The sequence below is a fragment of the Dermacentor andersoni genome, chromosome 2 (genome assembly GCF_023375885.2).
Source record: "Dermacentor andersoni chromosome 2, qqDerAnde1_hic_scaffold, whole genome shotgun sequence".
NCBI classification, from domain to species: Eukaryota; Metazoa; Arthropoda; class Arachnida; order Ixodida; family Ixodidae; genus Dermacentor; species Dermacentor andersoni.
In genome coordinates, this window is record NC_092815.1 from 200182880 (window position 1) to 200199401 (window position 16522).

General features: G+C 51.3%; 1 protein-coding gene across 1 annotated transcript in view; it reads left to right on the forward strand.

The window, feature by feature from the left end:
* Nucleotides 1–1933: 1933 nt before the first annotated feature.
* LOC129387350 (uncharacterized) overlaps nucleotides 1934–16522 on the forward strand; it is a 66608-nt gene continuing 52019 nt past the window's right edge. Inside the window, exons 1-4 of the mRNA XM_055076276.2 lie at nucleotides 1934–2107; nucleotides 3683–3771; nucleotides 9366–9554; nucleotides 11765–11995. Coding sequence (XP_054932251.2) covers nucleotides 1934–2107; nucleotides 3683–3771; nucleotides 9366–9554; nucleotides 11765–11995 — 683 coding nt within the window. The remainder of the gene's footprint in view (nucleotides 2108–3682; nucleotides 3772–9365; nucleotides 9555–11764; nucleotides 11996–16522) is intronic.

Below are 16522 nucleotides of genomic sequence, written 5' to 3' on the forward strand. Positions count from 1 at the left end.
GTCCCCGGGGCGCCTCGTCGGCACTCGAAGAAGTAGTGGCGGGACCAGCAGTTAAGCCTAACCAGTGAGGACGGAGTGCTTCGTCACCTACGGAGCTCGGGACACCGGCATCGGGGACGGACGAGTCGACTGGCCAACACGAAGGCAGCAACGGTTACGGAGTCGGCGAGAATACCAACTATGATGAAGATCCGACAAGCATCGGACGCGGAAGATACGGGCGACGACAAAAGTTTGTACGAACACTCCTTTCTGATGGCGTCATAGCCACAGGCTAGGGTTGCCTGACTTTCGCATAGAAAACGCCAAGGACTATCGTAGACGGGGATAAGGACATGTTTCGGTTATATAGGTGTTACCATCCCTTGAGTCAATTGAGTGTGGAGTTACTGAGTTTGAGTGTAATTAAAATCTGTTTACTGTGCTGCTCTGCGTCTGCCAACCCCATCTCTCCTAACATCCGCACGACCCTAGATCGGTGACACACGACAGCGTTTTAGAAGTTACAGCTTGAGTGATATTGTGAACAAACATTAGGAATGTTCTTGTGACTTGTTTGGGCGGTAACTAGCATATGTAATGCGGTCCTCTACAAGGGGCTGGAGGATCAGAGACGGCATTTTTTAAAGTCTTAACTGGCTGCCTGGTAAATCTCGTTTTGTTCTCGTAACGACGCCCGGATGTGTTCTTGTTTCGTTCTCGCTCCATTCTCATTTTGAGTGCCTGGATAAGGGATCTGGATTTTGACTCAAGGTCTCTTGAAGGTCGCGGACAACGGGAGCTATAAGCATTTCATCTTAAAACGTTGGCAGTGGTTATTTTCGAACCAACGACCGAGTGTTTTACCCTCGGGGCTGACAACCACGCTTGCAGAATGTGAATATATCTTAACCATATTGACACCTCTATTGTTTATTGTCTTTCCTGGGACCGCATTTCACGCGCTAACACCTCACAGTTATCGCTCAGCGATAACCGTCACGTGTTGGCGCGTGACGTGTTAACCGTGACTCCGAACCGTAACGCAGGACACCCCTGTATGTTTAAGAACTTACTCGAAAGTTGTCGTTGTTTCTATCTGTTGTGTGTGTTCTCCCTGAATTATGTGTGATTAGATTTTATGTGCGACGCCGATAACGTTGATGATTCTGGAAGGTAGACGAGCACCAGCGATTACGCTAAACCTTCGACGACTCGTGTAGAAAAGCCGACGCGCTCGACCGTCCGATCAGTTTTGCGACGATCGCCGACTGCGCTCGCCGCTATCGTTGTGCTTGACTGTTGCTTGTTTTCCTTGGGCACAGGTTCACACAGTAGACAGTTCGTGATTCACAATTTTCGCTACTGTGTTTTTCACCGTCACTACAATGTGAGATCTTGTGGAGGTGCTTTTGCATTTATGTACCGGAAGCACCCGTGAAACCCACACCGTGAAGACACCAGCGTCGCCCCAGACCACCCAGAAAGCCGCAGGCTTCAAAAGCGGCCCATGGACTACGATCTTCCACCTTAAGCGACCAAGAAGATTGCGGACAATTCAATTACCATCACGACTGACCGAGCATCGCCTGCAGTCGTTGTATTGCAATAACCCAAGGAACCATGTATCTTCCGTGGAGCTTCACCCAATGACGCAAAAGCCTGGCTCAAGAACTCAGAGAAAGTTTTAACCTTGAACAACTGGGACTCTGAAGACAAGTTACGCCATGTGTACTTTTCCTTGGAGGATGCCGCGAATTCATGGCTCGAGAACCGGGTGTCTACAGTTACAACGTGCGACCTGTTCCGCAGAAACTTCCATAGGATCTTCACGAGAGCTGCCCGAAAAGAAAAGGCCGATGCTCTACTGAAAGCCCGAGTGCAGCTACCTAACGAGGACGTTGTGATCTGTACGGAAAAAATGACCCGTCTTTTCCGCCACACTGATCGGGGAATGTCGGAGGAGAAGAAAGTCAGCCTAATCATGCGTGGAGTGAGGCAAGACCATTTGGCTCGAATGATGCGCAACCCTCCGAACACCGTCGAAAAGCTTCTTGGTGAGGCCGCCAACATCGAGAAAACGCTCTCAATTTCGAACAGACAATACAACGGCCACACGCTCATGAGAGTGCGCCGAAGGCTCGAGCACCCTGCTCCAACGACATGCGGAGGCTAAAAGAGGAGACTGTTGTGCCCGAAGAACTGCGAAAGATGCTTCCATCGTCACAGCCCCACGCTGAATCGACTACTGATATTCTTCGGGGAGAAATTCAGCAGTCGCTAGGAGCACCAGGATAACCGCAGCCTCAACCTGATGCAATGGCGCAGCCGTCAAGTCTTTCCTCCGCGCCTGCGCCAGGGCCCGGTAATGCCGCAGTTCCATGGCGAGCCACCGCCGCCACCGCCAGCTTGTCCACTTGTCAGCCCATGCAATTCTCCGAGGAAGACAGACGTGTGGCGCACTCCAGGTCACCGGCCGCTCTGCTTTCACGGCGGAGAAGCCGGCCATGTCTACCGCCCACGTCCGTAGCGTGACGTGGGACTACGAGGGCTTGCCATGAACGCCCCGCGCCTATGGCAAGGTAAACGGCCTCGTGATATGGACAACTACATCGCCGCCGCCATTCAGTGTAGCCCTTGACGACTGTCCCGTTCGCCGTCACCAGGCCACTACTTTTTGTCTGTGCCGACAGTAAACTGGCCCACTCCGGAGCCCGTCAGTTAGACCATATCGGGAAAACTAAAAGCATGAACCGATGGAGATGCGGTTTCTGTACGTCGAGATGCCGAAAATACTCCGCCACCGACGCTTCAGCATCCTACTCGACGACGTCGCAACCACAATCCGCCATCGAGACGAAGCGACGATGTGAAGAATACGCCGTCTACAGATACCTGACGATGATAGGTAACAACAACGGCAGAATGCGAAGCAGGCGTGATTTGACGCCGTGACCTAATCGTAACGCAAGACAAGGAACTGCCAACCTCGGCTTGCTTGTCGACGGCCACACAGCGACCGCTTTAGTGAACACAGGAGCCGACAACGGCGTCATGAGTGGATCCTGCGCCGCGAAATTAAGGAAAATCAAGACTATATGGGAAGGCCCCCAAATCCAGACACTTGGAGGATACCTGATAATGCCAACTGGAGTCTGCACGGCAAGAATTACCATCCGTGACCAGACCTACCCTGCGACATTCGTTATCCTCCAACATTGCTTCCGAGACGTAATTCTCAGCATGGACTTCCTTAGCCAACACGGCGCAGCCTTTCACCTGAAGTCCAAGTCGATAACGCTATCCGAAGACCATGTGATATCGCCAGAGAACTCTCTGAGTCACCATGGTTTGAGTGTGCTTGAAAATCAAGTCGGCATTCCGCCTCGCTCCAGTATCATCATTACCGTCGGCACGAAAACACCGGTAGATGTAGAAGGCGTCGTCGAGGGCGACCAACAGACCGCGAATTTTGCGTCACGAGAGGAATAGCTCGACTGCATAGAGGAAAAGCGAAAGTAATGCGGGCAAATTTCAGCCAGAAGTACAAACACCTCAGCAAGGACACGGAAGATCGCATACATAGAGGAAATTCTGGAAACCAGCAATGCGTTTGTTCTCTCAGATTACACCGCATATACCTCGACGGAATAGCTCCCCAAACAGCCTTCAATATCAATCCGATTCTCCCATGTGTACGCAGCAACAGCTCAAATATCTAAGACGACGATGCGAAGACTGCTGCTCGTCATCTCAAAGATTCGACAAATACCAGTCGCTAAGCATCCCAGAGTAAGCGAAGAATGCGCTTGACCACTCCGCCAGAGCCCTTACCGAGTTTCTATACGAGAACGCGAAGCTATAAGACAAGTCAACGAAATACAGCACGATGACATCATACAGCTGTCGAAGAGCCCGTGAGCACCTCCTGCAGTCTTGGGGAAGAAAAAGGACAAAACTCTGCGCTTATGCTTGTAATATCCTCGACTGAACAATATCCGAAGAATGACGTATACTCGCTTCCACGAATAAACGACGCATTGCACGAGCTCTGCAACGTTAGGTGTTTCTCATGGATGCATCTCAAGACTGGCTGCTGGGAAATAGAAGTCGAGAGGAGGGATCGCGAGAACATAATAGACTATTACAGGCGCTTCATCTAACACTTTGGACGTATCGCAGAGACATTGACATATCTCACAAAATCGGATGTGGAGTTCAAGTGGCAAACGCTGCAAATCGAAGCATTCGAAGAGCTTAAACGACGCCTGGAGTCACCACCAGTAGTTGCCGATTTCGATGAAGACAACGACACTGAAAATCATACGGAGGCAAGTAGCCTTGGCCTCAGTGTCATTCCAGTCTAAAGGATAGATGGGTTTGAAAGAGTCATTCCTTACACTAGCCGGTCTCTGTCGAAAGCGGAAGGGCAACTATTCTACGACGAAAAAAGAATGTCTTGCCATCATTTGGGCAACCACCAAATTCCGCCCTTACTTTATTGGAGGCCCTTCATAGCCATGAATGACCAACATTCCTTGTGTTGGTTGGCGAACTTAAAGAACCCTTCAGGACGCCTCGTACAATACAGTCTCAGGCTTCAGGAGTTTCACATCGCCTTCGTCTACAAGTGCGGACGAAAACACACTCATGCCGACTACCTATCCCGCACCCCTCATTAACCCGCCGCAGCAAAACGACACGGATGACGACGCCTTTCTGGGGACAATAAGCATGGAATATTTCACTGAACAGCAAAGAGCAGACCCGAAACTAAAAAAATTAGCGACCTTCCCCCCACCGGAATGTGGCGTTAAGCGAAGCTTGCCCTGCGTGCATCTGACCTTCGTCACGGTTAAGTAACCCATAGGTAAGGGTTGCGGATTGCTTCGGCCTCCTGCTGCCTCTGCTAGGGGTCTTCTCGTTGCTGTCGGGTTGCCTGGGCTCGGTCGGCTCTAGGCTGGATGGGCGCGCCGACGGCGAGCCCTTTCACGGGCGAGTTCTCGCTGCCGCTCGTCGAACGCTGCCCGTTCCTCGGGGTAATGCACAACGCGTGGCCGCCCATCCATTTTCCGAGACTGAACTGAACGAAACCAAGGGCGCTGTAACGTAAAGCTATTCCAAATTTTTATATTCCAATTCTGCAATCAGCCCTCCGCGATTGGTCAAAAACTTTTTTGGACCACCCCCACTTCGCCTGTCTGTCACGCGACGTCACGAAATCCGCGATAGCTCCCCATTTGATATGACGTGTACACACTGATTATGCATGATTTCACCGAAGAAAAGAAAAAATACTTATTTCTCATTCGACGCTTTTCACCATTAGCTCTCGTCTATTGGTCAAAAGTTTTCGGACTGCACCCACTTCACCTGCCTATCACACGACGTCACGAAACCGCGAAAACTCACCGCATCAAAGGGACGTGTACGCGTTAAAGATGCATTAATATGCCGACCAAAACTGAATTTTCTTCTGAATAGCCGCAGACTGCCCCGTTCGGAAAGGAATAAAAGATGGCTGCTGCCGATCACTCAGGCAATGGCTACTTGCACCTGCCGGAGAGCACGGGTTTATTTGCGTATACTAAAGCTTTATGCGCGACCGTGCAACGTTCTCGAGAACTTTCGGCACGTTTACGACCTCGTTCTGCCAACTCTTCATCCGTAATAGCGTCATTCTTAAGCTTCCGTTGCATGCCGCTGCGATTTTCGACCAGCCACCGCAATCTAAGTAAGGGAAAGCGGACCAATCACAGACGCCGGCACCACCCTCTTCATCGGGTTATTGATTTTCAGCGCACTGGCTCGGCTCCATCGAATCCCTCTCCACATGAGCGTGATCCTCGCCTCTTGTCAGGTAATTAGGTAAGACAAGCCGCATCAGTGTAGGCGATGTTATTCGTTTTTCAAGGAAACAAAAGTGAGCTCCTTTGAACGAGGAGAGCGTTTCATTGGTCTGTTCAGACAACCCTGCAGGTCACCGCCCGATGCTTGCGTCGGTGGTTTCGCAAATTTGACGTCAGGAGATGGGAATAAAAACATATTGGAATAGTTTTACGTCATAGGGTCCCAAGCCGGTGCAGCGCGCGCGAAGCCCTTTCCTGCCCTTTCCCTCTCCACCTGAAGCGAAACGGTTCTCATTGGTTACGCGCGTGGCGTGAGCGCGCGCATATGCAGCCGGAATCCTTGGTAATGACACGCTCCGGCACCCGGCGCAGCTTTCAACTCATCAAACCATTCATCCCCGCAGCTGCTCTGCTCTGGGATCAAGTGGGGTTTTTGCGAGACCGCTAGAACTCCACTTGTGAGGCGATACCAGCTTCGCTTGAAAACCTCGTCCAGTACTTGGAAAGCGACAACGACGTTGTCCCTTGGGCACTTAGGCGATTATTTCATTAGTTTTTCTGCAAAATAGCGTCCTCGTACAGAAGAACCTCTCACCATTCTCTGCCAACTACCGTGCCTTTGGACTGCATGCAGAGGTTCTGCACGCCCTTCATGACGATCCGACCACTGGGTACTTAGGATTCTCTTGTACGCTGTCGGGAATACAAGAGAACTATTATTTGCCGCCCCAGACCGACGATGTTGCACGCTACGTTAGGGCATGCCGAGACTGTCGGCGGCGCAAGACGTCAGCAACAAGACCAGTAGGCTTGCTACAGCCAATCGAACCTCCTTGTCCACCCTTCCATCGAATCGGAATAGACTTATTGGGACCCTTTCCTACGTCAACGCCTGGGAATAAGTGGATCGTTGTGGCTACTGAGTACCTTATCCGCTACTACGGAACAAAAGCCCTGCCTGAAGGCCGTTTGGCCAAAATCGCGAAATTCTTTGTCGAGAATATCCTGCTGCGACATGGTGCCCCCGAAGCGCACATCACCGACCGAGGAACGGCTTTTACAGTGAAGCTTATCGAAGCGGTTCTGCAACACAGCTGAACAAGGCACAAGAGGGAAACTTAATACCACCCACAGGTCTTACAGACAGGCTGAACAAGACCCTCGCTGACATGTTGACAATGCATGTCGATGTTAAACATAAGACGTGGGATACGATCCTTCCATACGTAACCTTCACTTACCACATGGCGGTGCAACACGCCGTTCAAGCTGATTTACGGAAGGAATCCGGTGATGACGCTCGGCGTCATGCTACCGCACGACAACGAGGAAGGCAATCTCTATGTCGCCGCTTATCTCCAGCGTGCCGAAGATGCTCGACAGCTCACCCGTCTGCGCATCAGGAAGCAGCAGAGGACGCACAGCCGGCACTACAATCTTCGAAAACACTACGCGGATTACGAGCCCGGCGACCGTGTTTGGGTTTGGACCCCAATACACCGATGAGGACTTAGTGAGAAACATTTACGACGCTATTTCGGACCCTACGAGATCATCCAACGTATTGGGGCACTGGACTATGAGGTCGTGCCACACGGCCACACGGCATTACGCAATCACAGCGGCGCCGCTCGCCACCTGATGTAGTCCATATCGTGCGCCTTGAGTCCTTCTATCAGCAATAGCGAACTCTGGGACTTTGTTTCTTTGTTATTTCCATTTACTACGTGTGCGTTATTTTCTGTTTTACTCTTGTGTTTATAGCATCGGGACGATTCTTTTTTAAGAAGGGTGTATAGACACGTGGATTTGTTTGTCGTTCCTTCGGGGGACCGCATTTCACCTGCGGACGCGCTAAAGTTATCGCTCAGGACAAGACGAGCTTGCATGATTAAGAACTTACTCAAAAGTTATCTGTTGCGTATGTTCTGCGAAACCTTGTGCGATTAGATTTTATACACGACGCGAATAGTGTTGTGCTTTCTGGACGGTATACCGGGTATACGAGAACCAGCAATTACGCTATAACCTTCGATGACTCGTGTAGAAAAGGCGACACGCTGGACCCGCAGATCAGTTTTTCAACAGTCGCTGACTCTGTTCGCCGCTATCGTTATACTTGACTGTTGCTTGTTTTTCCTGGGCACTGGTTCGTGGAATAAAGTGTTATTTTCCTGATTCACAATTTTCGCTACTGTGTTGTTTACCGCCACAACAACGTGACGATGGGAATGTGTTGTATATGTGGCACAAAACAAATTGCAAAGAAGAGCACTTTTTATGAGGGCCTTGTTGAAAGACTTGTTGATAGTGGAATGAAAGTCATCTCTTTGACCACATGTAGAGGCGACTTGGAGCATTGTAGACATTAGAAAGATTACGATTTTGTGAAAATTTTATGCCAGATACGCCACATCGCTGATGCGTTTCGGTGGTCGCGGGATGCGCCTTCCGTTGGGGCGTTCCTCCACCGACCGAAATGTCACCGATATCTGAGGCATGCGCTTCACGTCACGTGCCACAGACAGATAAGAAATCAATGAGTTGATAAGAAGTGATGAGGGTTTGTATGGGTCTCATCACGGTTAATAATCATTCGACGCCGATGAATAAAGTGTTAAAGAGCGATAATGCCTTGTAATAGTTGGAGGAATTCTGAGAAGGTTGACAAGGACTGAAAAGGTTTGATAATGATTGGCTCAACACTGATAAGTTTGAAAAGCATAAGAATTCATAAGGGTCTGATTATGTTCGATAAGACTCATATGAACAGATAGGGCTACATAAGGATCGGATTGATGGCAATAACGCTGGTAAGGGTTGATGAGGGTCGGATGAAGTCTGACAAGGCTTATAGCGACCTATAAGCGTTGATAAGGGCTTGTACTGCTCGGATGAAATTTCATAAGGTTGATAATGACACCGAGCTTTGTGGAGATAAGCAAGTGGCACAATGCCTACGCATACTTAGGCGATTCCAGTCGAGTTACTGCATCAATGTTTTAAAAGTGTACTGTAGTGTTTGTTTCCTTTCTGTCTCAGCACTTCAGTGAACAAAACAATGGGCGTCAACGCCACTAAACCGACTACATTTCAAATTGAGTTGTTTCTCGTGTTTGCATATCTACCGCTGCTGAGTTGGAGGCCACGCCTTCGATCATAACCATAGCGGCCTAATTTTCACGGAGTCGAAATTCACAAATTCTCGTGTATTTAGATTAAAGTGCTCGTTAGAAACAACAGCTGGTCAAATTGAATCTGGGGTTTCCCACTACGGCGTGCCTTAAAATCAGATTTTGGTTTTGTCACGTAAGAACCTAGAATTTCTTTATTTCTCGTGTTTCCCTAATTTATGTTTCGGAAAGTGCGCTCATAATAGCGTCGATCAACATTGGAAGATTCACGCGGGAGTCACGCTCATGGGTCTCGAGGTGAAGAAAAAGAAGAAGCTAGCGCCGTCGCGCGACGTCCCGTGAATGCTTCGCGTCCTGCGTCACGGCTTGCATCGACCTTTCAGTCTTTGTGTGTTTCGTGCAGGGCAAACTGGTCATCAGGTGCAACTTCTCAGAGTAGCACTCTGCCCTGTGCCTTCATGGGGCCGGAACACACCCAGGAGACAACCGTACCATTGTCCTCATCGGAACCAGCCCCTGCGGCAGTTCCTCGTGAGCTGATTAGCCAGAGTACCCATGGCACTGACGAGGAACCGCCACCCGGAGTGATCAGGTGAGAGGACGCGTGCATGACCGCTCCCCAGAGTCGCATCGGTTACAACGATATCCTTCTAGTGTCCAGCGTATCATACGTGCTGCGCTTCTTTAATAGTTTAATGTCTTGGTTTATTCTCGGGAAGCTTAATGTGTAGCCTACAGTAGTGCTTTGGTACGCAGGAGAGAGTTCTCAGTAGTGGATAGTTCTGCGAACAGTTACCAGTTATGCATTGAAGTAGTATATAGTTATGAACCAAATGTCATTTTGTGTTTTCTTGTACAAATGTTTTATTCACGTCCGCAAATAGGAGTGAGCAAGCTGTTGTTGTTTTTCATGACGTGCAAATGTGTTTAGTAATCCCAGAGATACAGGCCGCGTTTATGTGAATGCGAGAATGACGCATCGCATCGCATTTCTAGCGCATCGCATCCATGTAAATGTGGCTAAGGCTTTAGGAAGGTGAGCCGCTCTAATGCGCCCGGAGAGGGTACGTTACAACGGGTAAGTCGACTCTCGCAATGCATATGATCGTGTCGAGGCAGCGCGGAAAAGTGAGACTACTACCGGCGTACGGCTCTCCTCCACTCACCGGAGGAGCGCGATCGCCGGAAACAGATTGTGGCTTGTTTCGGACAAAGCGAGGAGCTCCAGATGTTAACGTTGTCGCATTGCAGCAACGCGATGCGTTACGAAATGCGATACGTTGTTGTGGGATTCACCGAAACGTGCTTATAGATGCGTTATCCTGCGTCGCTCACGGTGCTGGTTTACGACGCGTTCGTCTCTCATGACGTTTTAAGGCGAAGCTTTCTTTCGCTCTTCTCCCCACTTTGCGAATGCTAGCTGCTGATATTTTGCCGATTATACACTTTGGGCCGCGGCTTGTATGTCACTGGCTGTGTGGCGGGTGCTGGCTACTAGCTGCTGCCTGCTAGCTGCTGGCTGCCGTGTTTCACGATTCCCGTCCTGGGTATAGTGCAGACCAGCACAGGATATAGTGCAAAGCGAAGCGGCTGGGGGCGGCAGATTATGTAAGCAAGCGCTGACGTAATCCACAACACAAACATACTTTCGTTGTCATGTCATCGCCGTCATTTCTTCGCTGTTGGGGCATCATCTTTTTCATCATCAGCCTCGTTACGCTCACTGCAGGGCAAAGGCCTCTCCTATACTTCTCCAACTACCCCGGTCATGTACTAATTGTGGCCATGTTGTCCCTGCAAACTTCTTAATCCCATCCGCCCACCTAAATTTCTGCCGCCCCCTGCTACGCTTCCCTTCCCTTGGAATCCAGTCCGTAACCCTTAATGACCATCGGTTATCTCCTCTATTAATTACATGTCCTGCCCATATGTTGGGGCATAGTGCAGACCAGATATCAGATATTGTCGGTCGTCGTCACTTTGTCATCACTCCGTCGTCGTTAATTGGTCATCATCATTTCATCGTCGTAATCAGCAGGCGGGCGGGCCGGCAGACCGGAAGGCCTAGACATCCACACTCGTACCAGAGTGGCGACAGCTACTAGGTTACTGTAATGAAATTTGTAGGACCCAAATCTTCTCCATTTCATGAGACGCTTATTTTATCGAACTTCTGTAGGTATCATCAGGCACCATTTTATTTTCCTTTCGATATATCTTAACCCTTCCATGACGGCAGGTATAAATGCCCAGAAATCTTGAAATTCTTTATCTCAATGGAAAAAACACAGCAAACAAGCATAATCAACGAAAATGAAAATGAATACTATTTTTGCGAAAGCTTTTTCAGCAGTAAGGGGAAAACACAAGGCCTAAAACTAGAAGTGGGCTTCACCCCAAACCATCTACGGCTGCTTTCGTCATATGTGAACCATAGATTTATGTTTCATTTGCTTTGTCATGTCTGTTACACCAGTGCAGCTGTAGATCTTGAATCCGTATTTCGCCTATGACCACGTGACCGTGCTTCCAGAAGAAAGTGATTCGCGTGCCCTACTCTTGCGTTCCTGCTCTAAACCAAGAAATGACGCTTACTGCCAGTCATTTAGTGTTGGTCGAAGTCATTAAGCAACACACTTCGTGCTCACTACCGAAACTAAAAAGAAAGTGTGGTATTTGCCTGTACGGAACACTGGTCAATGAAGGGTGCCCCTGCAGGCATCGCGCAATTCTGGTCGAAATATGTTTACACTCCAATAAAAGCAACGCTCACTTTCCCGGCGTCTCGCGTTCGCGACGCAGGAGTCGGCACGCGGTGTTCGTCGGCGCCCTGGGCCTCGTCTCGGCTGCCGTGTGGATCGGCGTCCCCGTGGCGGTGCGCCATGCTCTGGTTCGCTGCGAGGGTGTGCGATGCCTCTCCCTAGAGGCGGGCCTCAAACGTGCCCTGAACCCCGCGGCAAGCCCGTGCCACGACTTCTACCAGCACGTCTGCGGGCGATGGACGCACACGGAGCACCATTTCGAAGGACCCCTGTACGCATGCTAACTGATTCAATGCTCGCTGGGTAACCAAAGCCGGAACGGTGCTGGCATTTGCTGCGAAGAAACCCGCATCACCAGTTCTATTTATTTGCCCAACGACGGGAATGGCGTTAACGCAACCAGTGTGAAATTTGCAGCATAAACAGACTGTCGCGATTGTACAGTCACGCGCTATGTGAAGGTTAAAGGGCTACGGTGGGCCATTCTATACAACGATTCATACAGGGCAGGCAACGCTGCGGGAAGTACAGCAAGTAGTGCAGTCATAGATGTCTCACTCCTCGTGCTTCGCAGTTCAGTTGCCGCAGATCCGTGATGGTTTCTAAGGCATAAATTACTACATATTGCTACGGCACAATATGCGCGATCACGAAAGGCCAGCAGTGTGAAGACGACGACGACGATTAGAAGCTAGCGCGGGCTGTTGCCTCTTGGCCAAGCGCAGCGTATTTTCCTTGTAAATATATTTGTACATAGCTTTTCGTCTGCGTCTTCCTACGTAACATATCTGGTGGAGGTGGACGTTCCCTGTACCTCGTCACGGAGCTTCGCAGTGGACGGTACGTCTAGCCTTCCTTCATGGCTCCCGGCGACGACAACCCGACTCCGCCGGCTCCGACACCTGCTGCCACTTCGACGACCTACATCACTCTCCCCGCTCCCCGTGATCCTGGCGTATTCTCGGGCCAAGATGGGGAAGACGTCGATGACTGGATCAGCCTGTATGAACACGTCAGCCGCAATAACCGGTGGGACCCTACTATTATGCTCGCCAACGTAGTCTTTTACCTCGGTGGCACACCTCGAGTTTGGTATCGCACGCACGAAGATGAGCTCACCAGTTGGGATTCACTTAAGACACAGCTTCGAGACTTGTTCGGCAACCCCTACGGTCAACAACTTGCCGCGCAGAAGGCGCTTTCCGGCCGTGTGCAGACGTCAACAGAGCCCTATGTCACGTACATTCAGGACGTCTTGGCTCTGTGCCGCAAAGTTGACACCCACATGACTGAGTCAGACAAGGTTTCCCACATCCTCAAAGGCATTGCCGATGACGCCTTCAACTTGCTCGTTTGCAACAACGTAGCGACGGTGGATGCTGTTATAAGAGAGTGCCGCCGCCTGGAACTCGCCAAAAGCCGACGTATTGACCAGCAGTTTGCCCGTCTGCCCAACACCCCAGCGACATCTTCCTGTGCCGACGCTCCTCGTCCCAACAACACTGCCGATGTTACCAGGATCGTCCGGCGTGAGATCGAGGCCGCCTATCCGGCTGCCTTCGACTCCAGTCCCACCAACACATCTGCAGTCACGGTCTCACTGATCCAGGCAGTTGTCCGCCAGGAGTTTGAAAACATGGGTCTTCACACCATCTGCTCGGCCCATCGCCCTAATACCCGCCCGGCTTCTTCGATTTCGCCCCGTCCCGCATCTTCTTACCCACCACGTTTCCGCAACCCATCTGAATGGCGCACTGCTGACGACAAGCCTATTTGTTTCCACTGCCATCGAATCGGGCACATTTCTCGGCACTGTCGTAGTCGCTGGAGTTCCCCGAGCCGGCCTACTTATACTGCCTACTCTCGCCCCTCAGGTGGCCCTTCTCGTCCCTATGCCGCACGCTCCGATAATGCCGCCACTGATTCTCCTGCAACGAACCGCCCCTATTCTCGTTCGCCTTCGCCCCAACGACGACAATCTCGCTCTCCCCAGCCCCGTCGCTCCTATTCGCCGACTCCCTTCGGACGCCGCTCCCAGCCGGAAAACTAGACGATGCAGCGCCTCGAGGTGACGCTGCATTGCTCCCTACGCCGCCAAATCCTCTACTGACTTTGCCCACTCATCTGAACCTTCTTGACGTGCAAGTCGACGGTGTTTCTGTGTCTGCTCTCATAGACACTGGGGCGCATTTGTCCGTAATGAGCGCTGACCTTCGTAACCGGCTCAAGAAAATTATCACGCCCGCCACGACGCCTGTTGTCCGTGTCGCCGATGGCGGAACAGCCCCCGTAATTGGTATGTGTACCACCCGCGTCTCCTTCGCCGATCGCTCAACAATCGTGCTATTCACAGTCATCGCCCACTGTCCCCACGACATCATCCTCGGCTTAGACTTCCTTTCCGCACATTCTGCTCTCATCGATTGTTCCGCCAGTACTCTCCGCCTTGACCTGCCTGTTCTGGATCCTGCTGAACCACACCCCAGTCGCCTCAGTTCCGCCGACTTCGTTCGCTTGCCACCTTCGGCACTGACCTACGTTGACCTAGTGTCATCCCCACCAGTCCCCGACGGTCACTACATCGCGGCTCCTATGCAAGACGTCCTCCTTACACATGGGATCACAGTACCCCATACAGTTTTATCTATTACGGCGAATTGCGTCTGCCTGCCAGTGGTCAACTTTGGCTTGACGACACAAGTGCTGCCACGTGGGATGTCTTTGGCCCAGCTTTGTTCATTCGAGGATCACTCAGTAGCATCCATTGCAGTAGACGACACTTCATCCGATACTCCTCTACCATCGCAGTCGGCAAATTGTACCATCGCTGACTTACGGAAAATGATTGCCCCCGACTTGCCCTCCGAGCACGCTCGTGAACTCTACCGCGTTCTGTTTTCCTACCACGATATTTTTGACTTTAACGATCGTCCTTTAGCCCAAACTACAGCTGTCAAACATCGCATTAATACCGGCGATGCCCCTCCTATTCATCGCCGCCCGTATCGACTGTCACCAGCTGAGCGTCAAGTTATTCACGCAGAAGTTCGCAAAATGCTTGCCAAGAACATTATTGAACCATCATATAGTCCATGGGCGTCACCTGTAGTACTGGTCAAAAAGAAGGATGGCTCATGGCGCTTTTGCGTGGATTATCGGCACCTTAACAGGGTTACCAAAAAGGACGTGTATCCCCTACCTCGGATTGATGACGCCCTTGACTGCCTCCACGGTGCTCGCTATTTCTCTTCTATTGACGTTCGCTCCGGCTACTGGCAGATTGCCGTGGACGATCTCGACCGCGAGAAGACTGCTTTTGTCACACCCGACGGTCTTTATCAATTCAAAGTGATGCCGTTTGGTCTATGTAACGCCCCTGCCACTTTTGAACGCATGATGGACTCCCTTCTTCACAGTTTCAAATGGTCCACGTGCCTGTGCTACTTGGACGACGTTATCGTATTCTCCCCAACGTTCGCTACGCACCTCGAGCGCCTCTCAGCAGTCCTGGACGTTTTTCGGCGAGCCGGTCTGCAACTCAACGCATCGAAGTGCCAATTCGGCCGTCGCCAGATTACCGTCCTTGGACATCTCGTTGACGCGAACGGAGTGCAACCGGACCCAGGCAAGATCCATGCTGTTACGCACTTCCCTGTTCCGAAGTGTGTCAAGGATGTGCGCAGCTTCATCGGCCTTTGTTCGTACTTCCGCCGTTTCGTGAGAAATTTCGCCGCCATAGCACGACCACTAACCGACCTTTTGAAAAAAGACGCTCCTTTCCAGTGGGGCGATAACGAGGCCTCTGCATTCTCTCATCTAATCGACATTCTCACAACGCCTCCCGTTTTGGCCCATTTCGATCCTTCTGCGCCTACCGAAGTCCGTACTGATGCCAGCGGTCACGGAATTGGAGCAGTACTGGCACAACGCCAGCGTGGCCACGACCGTGTTATCGCTTACGCCAGCAGGCTCCTCTCACCCGCGGAGCGCAACTATTCCATCACTGAGCGTGAGTGTCTGGCCCTAGTTTGGGTGGTTGCGAAATTCCGCCCATACTTATATGGCCGATCCTTTTCCGTTGTCACAGACCATCACGCGCTTTGCTGGTTATGCTCACTGAAAGATCCTACAGGAAGACTTGGTCGCTGGGCCTTACGCCTCCAAGAATATTCGTATACTGTCACCTATAAATCTGGCCGACTGCACAATGACGCTGACTGCCTGTCTCGCTACCCGGTCGACGAGCCTGACGACGCCGACAGTAGTAGCGCCAACGGCATTTTCTCTGTCTCTGCCTTCGGTAACATCGCCGATGAGCAGTACCGAGACCTATCGCTGCGAGCACTTATCGAGCGTCTGCGCTCTACACCTACCGACGCATCGGTTCGCCGATATGTCCTCCAGGGTGGCATTCTGTATCGAAGGAACTTCCTCCCTGACGGCTCTGACCTTCTTCTTGTCGTGCCAAAACAGCTACGACAGACTGTGCTCTTTGAGATGCATGACGCACCCACTTCAGGACATCTTGGGGTAACCCGCACGTACGACCGCGTCCGCCGCCGCTTCTATTGGCCTGGTCTCGCTCGCTCCGTTCGACGCTATGTTGCTGCCTGTGATCCCTGCCAGCGTCGGAAGACACCTCAGGTGCTACCTGCCGGTCATCTCCAGCCGATCACCGTCCCTGTGGAACCGTTCTTTCGTGTTGGATTAGACCTGCTCGGTCCCTTTCCCACGTCATCTTCTGGGAACAAATGGGTAGCCGTCGCAACTGATTACGCCACCCGATACGCTATCACTC